Source organism: Aptenodytes forsteri, unplaced genomic scaffold (genome assembly GCF_000699145.1).
Source record: "Aptenodytes forsteri isolate BGI_AS27 unplaced genomic scaffold, ASM69914v1 Scaffold241, whole genome shotgun sequence".
Taxonomy (NCBI): Eukaryota; Metazoa; Chordata; class Aves; order Sphenisciformes; family Spheniscidae; genus Aptenodytes; species Aptenodytes forsteri.
The window spans coordinates 2,681,626-2,694,693 of NW_008795252.1; the positions used below are offsets into that span (position 1 = coordinate 2,681,626).

Below are 13,068 nucleotides of genomic sequence, written 5' to 3' on the forward strand. Positions count from 1 at the left end.
TGTAATGCTGTTAATCTTTTCCATCCTCAAAAGGAGCTTAAAAGTGCTAGAGAGCAATACAAAAGGTAGGAGCAAGATGTTTTGGTGTAGGTGTTCATTTCTGTATCATAATTTCAACTGAGTAAGGAAATGCACATGAGCACGCTGTCCTTGGATCATGCCCAAGATCTTCAGTTGTGTCACCCATTAACAAATGGATGTTAATATGTTTAAATTAGTCTTCTTACTCAGTCTTTCATGGCTGCTTCTATGTCCCCAAATTCTATATCAAATCCAGCCAAAGATTCACTCTTCCTTCCTTGAGAACAGCTTCACTGACTTTAATTATCAGCAAAGACAGCATCCCCAAAAGAACAGCAATGGAAAGTGACCTAAATGTTATAAATTTCCTTTTGACATGGCTTGGAAAAGTTATGCCCACCAGCAAAAGTTCTGGGACTGTTTACACCCCAGCCCAAGAAGAGAGCTTGATTTTGTATGGTTAACTCAAAACAATAAGTTATGAAAAAAATCACTTCTGTAGGTGGTGTTTTCCAAAAGCACTTTCCAGTTTGCCAAATGCTGTTGAAGATAACTGAAAACAGAGATAGGGGCAAGCAACTAGAAACTAAAGAAACCACTGTTCAAACTGGCATGCTCCCATATGCCAAAGTTGACACACTGGAGAGAAAATTAAGAACAAAACCAAACCAAAACAAAAGCGTACACTGGAATCAAAGAAAATCTGCACAAGCTGCCAACTCTACTGTTGGAAATAAGTATACAGGAAGTATGGACACAAAAGTAGTACTTCAGAGCCAGGAATCATGCTTGGAAAATGCGAATGTTCTTGCTTCCAAAAGCAAGTAAAAGTTGTGAGCAACTGACTGGTAAATGACCACTGTGAGATGATTTGATCTGGAGTGCAGCTGGTTTTCAGCATGTACTCTGAAGCTTGGAGGCTGTTTTTTACCTTATTGTTTATATTGTTTTGAGAAACTGAAACATTGTCATTCATCAAACAAGGAGACAGTTAAGAACCTGCAAGTAGGATAAAAATACTACACATGACTGTACAGCAGTGGTCATCGTATTTTGGTGAATTTTTCTATCCCGCTGACCCCAGATGTCACCGGTACTCAGAATCCCACACTGATACAGGACACCAGATAGGCAGGGCTGTAGTCACCTGATGCCTCACTGCAGGTCTGGACTCCAGGAGGGCAGCCAGCTGACATGCCCTTTGCTCAACATTCTCAGGCACTTGGTCATCAGAAAATAAACGAAGAGATCTCTGTGAGATGAGGAAGGAGGGAGGAAGTAAACAAACCAGCAAAAAAAGCCCCAAAAGGAATAGACACCAAAATGCCAGACAAAAGGTATAAAATTCACATGCAGAACAGTAAGAGGAGCTCCCATGTGAAGACTGTTTTTATTTCCAATAAATGGAAACGATTTATTTCCAATGTCTACTGTTCTAACGAAGTGCTAAGTTTTGACTCTCAAGGCCAAGATAAAACAGTTGATTAGTCATTATTCACAACTCTCCTACCTAGGACTGCTGCAGCCAAAACCAAACAAGCGTGTGGCCTCTCTCTCTGGCATTACCATCCAAAACCAAAAAAAAAAAAAAAAAAAAAAAAAAAAAAGTGGCTTTATCATGCACAAAGGAGCTTATTTGCCAACTTATTTCACCATAGTTCTCAATTCTCAAGGATTTCCTTTACATATCTAAACCTGCACATACTTGTGTTTCTCAGATTTTGTGCACAGCAACACTTTTTTTAGGGTAATGTACTTCAGTTCTCATAAAGAATGAGTTCGTCTCCACTGGTATATGAAAAGTGAACGCTGTACTTGCCAAAGAGAGGATGTTTAATGAGACTGGCTGGCTGAAACAAAGCACAGCAAAAATCAAACTATCACAGAAGTTGCCAGTTTTACTCCTGCAACTTCACTGCCCTACTTGTTCTTACTGCACTGCCATGTCAACACATCCCAGGCACAATATTTGACACCTCTGCTATTCTGGTCTTTCACATCAATCTTCTTAGACTGTTGTGTGGTGTACTTAGTGACATGGAAAAGAGACCTGGCTCGCGGCCTGCTGTACAGGACAGAGGTATCACCTGCAATATCACATAGCCTTTAGCTAATTTGTTTGTAGAGTTCAAAAGTAAATGGACCAGGAAATACAAACATGTGCATGAAGAAACCTCAGACTTGATCTGTCAAGAATGCCAGTGTGCTGCTACATATTGCTAACTGTCCTCCAAAGCAGAACAGAAAATCGGGTTCACACCCAATTTTCAAGAAACACTTTTCCCATTCAGATGCATTAATACTACTCTCTACTTTCAGCTGCTTTCAGTTCCACCTACTCCTTCCTACTAGGTCCTTTTCACTAAAACTGGGGCCTATTATAAAGCTGTGGACTTCTGTGTCACTGCAGACACACACTTATTCATTTTCTACTGCCTGTCAGAAAACATGCGGCCCACAAGAGTCTTTTGTTAGAAAACATTCTGAAGGTTGCAACAGTTTTATAGCTGGCTACCACTTATGACTTAATTCATTCAAAGCCTTTACTGGAATGTCAATTAATTTGTCAATATGAATTCAAATCAACGAATTCTTCTGAGTGCCTATCTTTTCTTTTCCCATGCTTCTGTATAATACTGAGTCGTTCAGACAGACCGTTGAATATTTCATTGTTAAGAAGGCTTCAAAGTCTCTATGCTAAATAATGCCTCATCATTTTTACTTTTACTTTGGCCTGTAGGAGGCAGGATGGAATGCCAGTTGTTTAACCATCCAGAAAGCAAGCAGTGGAAACAATGCAACCATGTTCGCATGAATTAGCACAAAACATAACTCTTCTTGTTCTGCTACAGCCACAGCATACTTCAATAAAGAGGTGTAAGAGAAAAAGAAGAATGGGAAGAGCTTCAATGCTAGATCTACAGCAAAATAAAAGCATATAGCAAACTGTTGATGAAGGCTTGTTATGCATTTATGTGGGTATCACACAGAAATAATCACTCCTAATTGACTCTTAGCAATTCCAGCGTGTTAACAGCAGCATTAGGATAAGTGTGTTTCACTACTCAGTACATTTGTTCTCCGTATTACACACATCCACCACAGCCTTGTGTCATCAGCATCCATGCCATTTGTTCATGCTGTTTACCCTTTCCTGTCTGGGACTCTGCTCCCCGGGACAGTCGGCACCAGGTTCCCTGTTTCTCTGCAGGCAAAAATTATGAGCTTAATAACAACCACAGACCAACTTCCTAGTCAAAACACACTTCATCTGATTTTTCTTACGATGCAGGCAGAAAAGAGGCCCTAATGATAGCAGAACAGTTTATTAAGAAGAATATTCTAAAACTGGCAATAATAACTTGGATCCTGTAGGGAAAATTTTAAAAAACTGTCCGTATATATCCATATTAGGTCAGTAAACCACAATATAGTACCACAATGCAATGAAATTAGTACGATAGAGATGGTAAGACACTCAACATAACTCATACTGTGATGTTAGATCAAAGGAAGGAAATGGAAAGTTTAAAAGAAGTGGCAGAATGAATGCATTAGAAGCACAGAGGTACAACTTTTAAAAGACATCAGTGTAACAAGGATATAGATCCATCTAACTCGCTGTGAGGCCTAGGCCAAGACAATTTCAGGAAAAGAAACCATTCCTAAGGAAGAAAAAATGTCTCCAAAAGCAGACCCCTCTCAACTGAGTCTAACAGATCAGTTCTGTAGCACAGGGGGTAAAAATTCCTCAGAGTTAAAAGGAAGAAGCCAAATTTTTTATTATTATTATTAGTTTGAGCAAGAAGACATGCAAAAAAAAAAGTTTCCTACAGGACACAACGTAGAAAATGGTCAAAGTACACTTGGACCCAGCAGTAGTTGGCTCTCATGACTGAACTAGGCAACCAAAAAGACACAGGACAGACAAACACTTGGAGAAGCTAGGGAGGGAAAATACAGAGCTAAGGGGTCCTTAGTAACTGAAAGCCAGTTTCTCTATATGGAAAATGAATCCCACGCCATAGATTAAAAAGTAAAACTCAGCATTTAACTGTCTTAGTTTCTCTTTCTGTAAGCTTGGGGTAAACCCTTCTTCTCTCATAAAAATGTATCTGTCAAAATTTTCAAAGGATTTTGACAAGAGGAAGGCAGCTAGCTATCACATCATCTGATAATATTACACTCAATTCAGTTTAAATGTGGGTTTTGCTGATGAAAAGGGCCTTCACCACCCATTCTATCTAGATGTCCATTCCTGTATCCTTTCTTGCACCATGGTGTCCACAGTGTGCCAGAAAACTAACCACTTTTTTGTTAGGACAGTTTTAAATCAGATCAGTGAGCAGACCTGACCTATCTTGCAGATGCAGACACCAGAGAGGCAGCAGAGAATGTGTGCTCCAGAGGCTGACAGTAAGTAGACCAGATTAAATATAACATGTAACAACACTCTGAGAAATCACAGCAATAAGGCAAGTCAAACTTTATGTCTAAGAAGAAATCTCGTCCACTCTGCTAAAAGGTAACATGCCTTTACAGAGTTCATAGGCATACAAGTGTACAGCAAAAAAACATTTTCCACCTATGGGGAAATTTATTTGTACAATTCCTATTTAAAGTTATGGGAGGTCTATGGAACTGTGGCTGCCTTTTTATCACCTCAAGGTTAGTTCAGGATTGATCAGGGAGGAGTGGATTTTATTACTGCAGTAGAAAAATGAAACAAAAATTTTTAAAAGGTACAACTCAAAGCAGCACGATGACCATGTACAACAAGACACAAATATTAAAGGATTTCAGGTAATATTTAACTAGAAGGACAACAAACACGTGCACAAACATCTGGACGTACATTTATACACTCTGTTCAGAACAGCTCTCACTGCTCCAAATTCAAACTCAGACAGACTGAACACAAACTCTTCTGAGACAAAAGCTTGGGTGTGGGGGAAATGGAAAGACCACATTGGATATGTGCAGGCCACTACAACACTCTAAAAAGGCACTTCATACAAGTAATCCTGAAAGAGTTTCATGAATACAAGGGCAAATTTTCATTCACACTTGTTCAAATAAAGAGTGGAGATGGAGAAAAGTTGCATTTTCTTTCCCCGCACTACTCCAAACATTTAATTTCTATTTTGCTGCAACTCAAAACTGGAAAAGGCTACTGTAATTACAATTACCCTACAGTAAAATCTCAGAGTCTCCAGTGCATCAGATAATCATCATAATCATACTTCCGGTGAGCTAACGCCAACCTGTGTTTCTAGTCTAAGAGGCTGAAGAAGCCCTATCGTCATCTGAAAAAAGAAAACTGGTAATGCGTTTGTAAATAGGATATCCAGTAACTGATCTAGTCACTTGTACAAGCAGTAATGAAGAGAGAGGGACAGAGCATGCAGAGGGAATCACCTGCTGCCTGGGATACGGTGGAGAGGAAGGTGGAGTGGAAGAAGAGAGCATGATCACTTTTTTGGGGCAGGTCCGAGAACGTTCCTTATTCCTCAGCTTTTTTTAAAACAGAAAAAGAAAAAAAAATCATAATAATGGTAGAAAAGAGATAACATTACCATTGGCTTTGGTGAGACAGGCCAGAACATGTGAACTGAGGGACCGTGATCCTAAGCTCACACCTCTCACGAATGACCTAAAGCCACGTTTTATCTGAAGCTAAAAGACCGAAGTTTTTCGCCCATAGCCACACTATCACATGTCCATTTGACAGATACTTCTAGGGGCAGCCAACATGTACTTATATCAATCATCAGTTGAGTTTCTGACTCAAGGTCTTACAATCGGTGAAAGGTACAACTTGGAACTTTGCATAGCACAGCTGGACCGCTGTCTTTGCTTCATGAAAAATTACTTATTGCTGTGCCTTGCAATGTTTAAAGATATCCATCCTGTTGACCTAATTACTCTTGCTTGCAGTTCATTAGCAATACAACTCCAGCCACAGTATTGTGTTCTCAGCTTCAAATCCCTCCTCTTTAACTTACAGATACTAAACCACCTCAGGCCAAGCTGAATTGTACTCTGCCATTCTACTAGAACAGAAATACAGCTGTTTTATAGCTAAAATGTAGCCATATCTAATAGTCTGAATATTACACAATGCACATACATGTCCTCATTTTAATATGCCAGAAAACATGCCTTTCTAGTTCTGTACCTCCTTACTATGTACAGTCTTTTCTCCACCACTTCTTGATTATTAATGTATCTTCTGCCTGATTTTTCCTTTTCTTTTGAGTTCTCACCAGAGCATATCTGGAAATTGTTGCATTGCAAAAAAAATGCTGTGTATCCAAAGCCACTGTTAGATAGCCTCCAAAGAAACAGCATGCTGTTTAAAGGTATTACACATGTTCCTTACTGCCCTTACAGCTGAGCTGACACTAACATCTGTTTGGGTATTCTCTTCCCTTTCAGCATAAATAAATAAACAAACAAACAAACTCTTCTAATTCAAACAGATGCTACAAGCAGCTTAAACTAAAGCACATGACTTTGCACTGAAGTGGATGAGGAACATTTATATGTTGTTTCAAAAGGCTCAGCTGTGAAGTCACTAATTTCTAGCTGAAAGGTTGGTAACATTTTCAACCACTACAGCTGTTCATGGACTTTCGTCTGACCATGGCCGAGTTTGCATTTCAAATTTCAACATTTTCACAAACTTGTATATTTTTCCATGGCAGATCTCGGAATATAACATTGTACAGATGTATGAAGTACATGTTCAGTCCTCCAGTAGGATGCATATCTGAGCATGCAAAGACAAAGATGGCTATAGGAAAGAGGAAAGCTATATCAACAGTTTTAAATAAGAAATTAAGTAGGAAAAACAGTATTTGCAGAAATCATTGGTGTTATAAGTTCTCTTCTATTAAAATTTCAGCTCCTGCCGACTGTGGTCATCTCAGTTAGTCATCGTATATCTCCAAAAACCACAGTTCCAACAGAATTACTGAAAAGAGTTTGTACTGCTGCACCTTTACCACACTTCAGGAGACCATCTCAAAAGAACAAGCATCAGACCTCCAGAGGCAGAAAAGATTTGCACCAAAAGACACGTGACCTCCATCTTACAAGCATCTTAGCACACATCAGTGATTTAAGCTTATGCATTACACACATACCTTGTTGCTGTCAGGAGACCTATGAAACTATAGCAGAAAACTGCTGAAGGCCATAAGCTGAGAGTCTGGAAAGCCAGGACAAAATTCAGTTTAAAAGGCTCGTCTCCCATACCATACCCAGTCAGATCCTCTTCTGGACAGACCACATGGCTTTTCAATGGCTTCATGATCCCTGATGAGATGCTCTTTCCCAAAGGCAGCCAAAATGGCTTGGAAAGCAATAGAACACACCATGGAAGATGTTTTTATACAAGTAGGCATTCATTTGAGGAGATTAACCACCACACCATGAAACACAATCCAGTTTTTTAGGAGATATTACCATCACATAAAAAATTACACACATTTGCACTGTGCACGTACACTTAATATCTTCATGCATTACCAGCTGCTGCTGAGGTGCTCATAATAGCACGAACCCAATTTTGACAACACAGACCAACATTCTTGAAGTGTAGCTCAATAAAGCAAACTTTGTAATCAAATTCAAGAGGAAAATGCAGGCCACACTGAATGCTGCGTGCAGCAGATTGGTGAGGTTTTTAACCTGCTTGATCTTTTGAAGGTTTTCCCTTTCCAAGAGAGATAGCATTAAAGGTCTTGTGATGAAAGTAAAAACTGCTTCAGAACAGATTCTGCCAGGATTTCACTCTTTCTAGGAATCCTGTCTTAGCAAGCCACCCCTACCCCACCTGTACAACAGACACAGAGACAGTCTGCCTTACAAACTCATTGAAACTGCTGGCCTTGTAACTCTTGACTCCAGGGCAAAGCAAGATTCTAGACTTAAACTGATAAGCAAGTACAGCTAAGGAAGTCCATCTGACAGACACTGGCAGGCAATAGCCCAAAGCAGATGTAAATTTTCCATCAAAACTGGGGGTCCAACCCAGACTACATCCTTTACAACTGTGTGGCTTCTCCCCTGCAATCACTCTTATGCTTTTGCAATATGCTTTCCTTTTCCATGCAGTTTCCAAGACGCAGGACCAAACCTATCGAACACAAGATGCAAAACTTCCCTTCTCCCAAAAACCCCTGAGGACCTCAACTTCATTCTGCCTACTGGCAAGAACATTAGACAACTTGTGATTTCCCTGAATAACACGTGACCACTTTGTCCCCTTAGGAACTGCTTTGTTCCTCTTCAAAGGACTCTTCAGTAGAAGGTATTTGCTATGTGATATATCTTACATGAAGTCACTGACAGAAGTTTCTGCTCATAAACTCTGACACCTGTGCCAAACAAGACAACCCTTTCCCATAGCTTCATGAACAGCTCTCTCCAGTAAACATACGTCCTCCCTAAAAAGCTTGTCAGGAGCAATACTAATCTTTTACAGTATCTCCAGTAACATGTACTGGTACCCCGCATCAAGTCCAACTCTTGGTAATCTGTGGCCCAGGAAATAGCTTTGTAGCTAGAGTGCCCAGTGTCACAGTAGGAAGCCATTTCAGTACCGTAGTAACACACAGCCTCACAGCTATTGGATTCTGCATGCCTAAGCAACCAGAATTAGGAATCTCAGTTGCCAGCTGAAGCACTGTTTCAGCAACAACTTCCTGCAGGATAGATTTCTCTCCAAGCTTGACAAAGCTGGCTGCTTGACTCAGTGGATGGCTTCCTGCCTCAGCTGATCTCTGATCAGTCGAGAGTAAATGGTTCTATATACTCCCATGGCTTTTGAATGAAGACAACTGATGTTCTTCATTTTCCCAGGCAAGTAATAAGGAACCTTTGGAGTAGGGACCGTATCAATTGTTTCTTTGATCATACTGTATCCTGCAGATTTTGCATCCTTGAGATCCAGTTTTATTCTTCTCCATTTCAAGTGTCAGATGAAAAGCACTGCAAAATCCAGCATGAAACCTGGACCCAAGAACCAACCATCTTCTGTTGACGCAGTAAAGCCTACCAAGGAAAGATCATCTCCAGCTGTAATCTTGAGAGGGAAATCATCCACAGAAGGTAATCAATGTCAGTGTTGAATAAAACAATGTAAGTCCTCTGAAAGTACAATTGTTACAGAAAGATGATTTTTCAAAGATCTGCCCTACATTGCTGCCTATATAGAGATGCTATTAATGTTGAGGGAGACCAGAAGGATGTTTTTTCTTCCCCCCACTCCCCCTTTTTTTTTTTTTAAAAAAAAGCACATAGTGCAAGCAAAAACAAGAACAAAAACAACAACAAACTGCTCTCTGGTGAGGAGAAAATCCTCATCATAAAAGCAGGAAACAAAAGTTTGTTCTTTTTTTGATCAGTTACAAAAGGACAACAATAAGAACTTCTGTGTTTCACCGTAAAGGCTTAATTATAAAGCCTTCATAAAGTTTCAATAGCAGGTTCAAATACAATCTCAAGGCTGCAGGATGTGATCTTCTCCAAATGCTAAAACACAAATCTTCATCCTTCTGAATTGGGATAGACTGGACTGCATTCGTTGTCTTCCTTTTTATTTGTGGGTAACATAAGCAGTGCTCATCAACTGACTTAATATTGTACAGCCATATTATGCTCTTCTGCATCAGTTCTTTGGGTTCTCCCCCTTTACCTGGGAAGTATTCTTAAAAAATGAAATTTGCCTTAATCATGGATGATGTGTATCCACCTGAAAGTGCTCATTAGCCTATAAAGAAGATTTTGATGACATAGAACATAGAAGAAAAAACACTGAGTCAGGAAACCTAACCATAATGTTGACATTTTTAAGACTCTCTTGACAGTCCTACTGACAACAATTCCCCTGGTTTAGGTCTTCTTTCTTGGAGAGAAATCTTCTAGATCATGGCACTGGTCATGACATGCAGCACTAATTGTGCTGAATGCCTTGAACATGAAGTTAACCATGAATCCATAAACATGCAGGACAGTGAATTTCCAAACTAGTGTCATCTTCTTCCTCTTGACTCCAAAGTATGCTCTGATTAAACTGCAACCAGAAAGCAGCAGATGTTTCTCCAAATTATGGCTGCCAGAAAAAGGTGTCTCAGCACTCTCAGAAACATGAGGAGGCCATTTGCACAGGGAAACAGTGGAAGCAGAGGAAGTTAGTGAGATAAGTATCCCTATCTGCCCGAAAAGATTGTCTGTCACAAGCCTTGCTTTTGAAAGTGCACTGCTGAAAGAAAAACACCGGCAATGACACTGGGCCAAAACACACAAGAGAAAATAAAATTTGATACCTCTTTTTTCTGCTGTTGATCCCTATTCTGACACCTCTGTGGCAGGAAACCTAAAATTTACTTAATTCACAGTAATACAGGAATCTGCAATGCAATGAATGTGAGAAGTTGGCAAGGACAGCTACATTTATCATAGAGAAAAGGAAACCACAATAAAGTCTCCTGTAACTGCAGAACACATAAGATTTCACATGTGAATAGCAAAACTGATAACCGATTTTACTATTTATACCAAAGGAAGAGTTTTAATATCATAGATGGCGTGACACCTTTAACCTCATTGGTTGCAATAACTGCTTACATTTTTTCAATTTTTTTCTAACAGAAAAATCTAGAAATACTCCAGATGATAAAATGTCTACACCAGGTTGCATCTGTAGGCAAGGTTTCTGCTAAAACATCCACTGAAACCCTGGGAACTTGAAACTAGCATAAGAGGGCTGGGAAAATTTGACTAAGTCCTTTTGAAACATTAAACCATGCATCATTACCAAAGGCAGATATTGATTTTATCCATTAAAAGTTAAATTATTTAAAATAATGGACTCGCAAAAGGTGCTAGAAAAGGACTGGTTTAAAAACAAGACAGTGATAGCTGGCGTTGGGTGCAGGCAATGCGTTGTATTCATAATCAGTTTCTTTACCTGTTTCCACTGGGGTATGGGAGCAAGACGGCCCTGCTCTCGTCTGCTGGATGGTTGGTTGTGAACACGCTCTTGATAAGGCAGGACAGGTTGCTGCATGTAGGTTGTAGGGAACGTGGGTTTGGACCAAGGAGGAAAGATAAAATAGTAAAGAAAACTCAAAGAAAGCCAAAGGAATGGGATACAGAATAAGACAGACAAACATTTAAGAAAAAAAAATAGGGTAGGGGAGAATTCATTTAGCAAGTAAAATATAAAAAGGGAAAAAATATCCAAAAATGGGAAATTACGTATGTTTTTGGACCTTCCCTTTATTTTCATTGTTCCTTCAAATCAGCCTGGTTATTCCAGCCAATATGTAGTGGCTGAGGAAACATTTGGTTGATAAAGAGTGGGATAAACATCACCGTTTTGAGATTATGTTATACTACTAACACTGCTCTGCAGTGTAGCATAGACATACTTGACCTAGCTTTAAAGTAGCTAGGTCAGGTCCCACTCACAATCTGGCCAAGGCAGCACAGAGCTTGGCACAAGCTATGAAGACAGATTATGCAGCAGAGCAAGAACTCAGGCACTTAAACCATACTGAGCCTTACACTGCTGACACCACACTGCTAACAGTAGCCTGAAGTGACTCAATCTAACTTCAAAGACAACTACCCTGCAGTTGCAGTAGTTCAGATACCATCCTGAATAACCAGCAGTCATCAGGAAGCCTCACTTGGAATGACATAAATATCCCGATTGCAAAGAAACTCCCAGGCATTTATCTGCTGCACTTACACACGCATAGAAAACTTAATCACAGTTCACAAGAACAAACAGATATAACCTGGCATGAAAAAATTCAAATCAGAAATTAAATGACAGTTCTTAAACATTAGAAATGGGATGTTCCTGGAAAGCTTTTCAAGAGCAATAGTAGTTATAAAAAAAAAACACCAAATTGTTGGTAAGATGTTTTTGAAAGAGATTACGTAACATAATACAGGCAATAACAGGGAAATAGACTTTTATTAGCAAGTTCTTCTCTATCCCATACTCCTAACTTAAATTTTTTCTCTTTTGAGTAAGCTTCACTCTTGCCTAGGGGAGCCTTTGAAGTAGAAGAGCACCACTAGCATCCCATCTCAAGGAATGCATATTATTATTCACGATTTTCCTCCATAATTCCAAAATAAAGGGTTTTATTATCCATCTCCTACCTGTCTTCGTAAGCTTGAGGACTGCACTGGTGCATTCTCCTCAAACTTGGCCAGTAGCTGGGTTGCCATAGACTTGACTTTGTTCTGATTCCCGATGGCAGCATCAATTCTCCTCTCTGTCAGGGCGCTCACCAGTGTGGGCCTTTCTTCTCTGTAGCTTCGCGGGATGTCCTCCTAACAATCAGCGATATCAAAATTTAACAAGATGCAACCAGATCACCTTTTCCTCTCTACCCTTTTGCTGTGAGAGGTTTCTAATGCTGTAGAAAACGAATCTATTAGTCTGCACTTGAAAGCTCACATTTTAATTTCCTTTGGCATGTCACCAAAAGTTCTGTTAAACTTTACTTATCTTTTCAACCTTATTTGATACACTTACCTACCAAAGAGACCACAGTTGAAACACTCCCATGAATCCACTGACACAAAGCAAAGGCCTATCTTCAAACCTTCATTGACAACTCAAAGCACTAAATTTTAACTCACTTGTACTTATTTGGCTATAAACACATTTCAAGTGAAGGACTGCCTCATGTGGCATGCTAGAAATGTAAGCTTTCCACACTAACCAAGGCTAAAGTTTAAATATGAATGAAAATTCTGACTATACTGCATGACTTTACTAAATGAAAGTTTTATTCTTGGTGTCTGTGCTGGTTTTGGCTGGCATAGAGTTAGTTTTCTTCATAGCAGCTAGCATGGGGCTATGTTTTGGATTTGTGCTGGAAACAGTGTTGATAATACAGGGAAGTTTTAGTTACTGCTGAGCAGTGCTGACACAGAGTCAAGGCCTTTTCTGCCTCTCACGCCACCCCACCAGCGAGTAGGCTGGGGGTGCACAAGAAGCTGGGAGGGGACACG

The 13,068-nt window shown here is 39.8% G+C and overlaps 1 protein-coding gene across 3 annotated transcripts in view; it reads right to left on the reverse strand.

Moving 5' to 3' along the window:
* The window catches only part of MICAL3 (microtubule associated monooxygenase, calponin and LIM domain containing 3), a 127,537-nt gene that overhangs the window by 84,511 nt on the left and 29,958 nt on the right, over positions 1–13,068 (reverse strand). For all 3 annotated transcript variants that reach the window (XM_009278968.1, XM_019471999.1, XM_019472000.1), the window contains exons 15-19: positions 12,208–12,381; positions 11,000–11,092; positions 5,440–5,535; positions 3,170–3,226; positions 1,169–1,273 (exon numbers count right to left, since the gene is read on the reverse strand). In XM_009278968.1, coding sequence (XP_009277243.1) covers positions 1,169–1,273; positions 3,170–3,226; positions 5,440–5,535; positions 11,000–11,092; positions 12,208–12,381 — 525 coding nt within the window. The remainder of the gene's footprint in view (positions 1–1,168; positions 1,274–3,169; positions 3,227–5,439; positions 5,536–10,999; positions 11,093–12,207; positions 12,382–13,068) is intronic.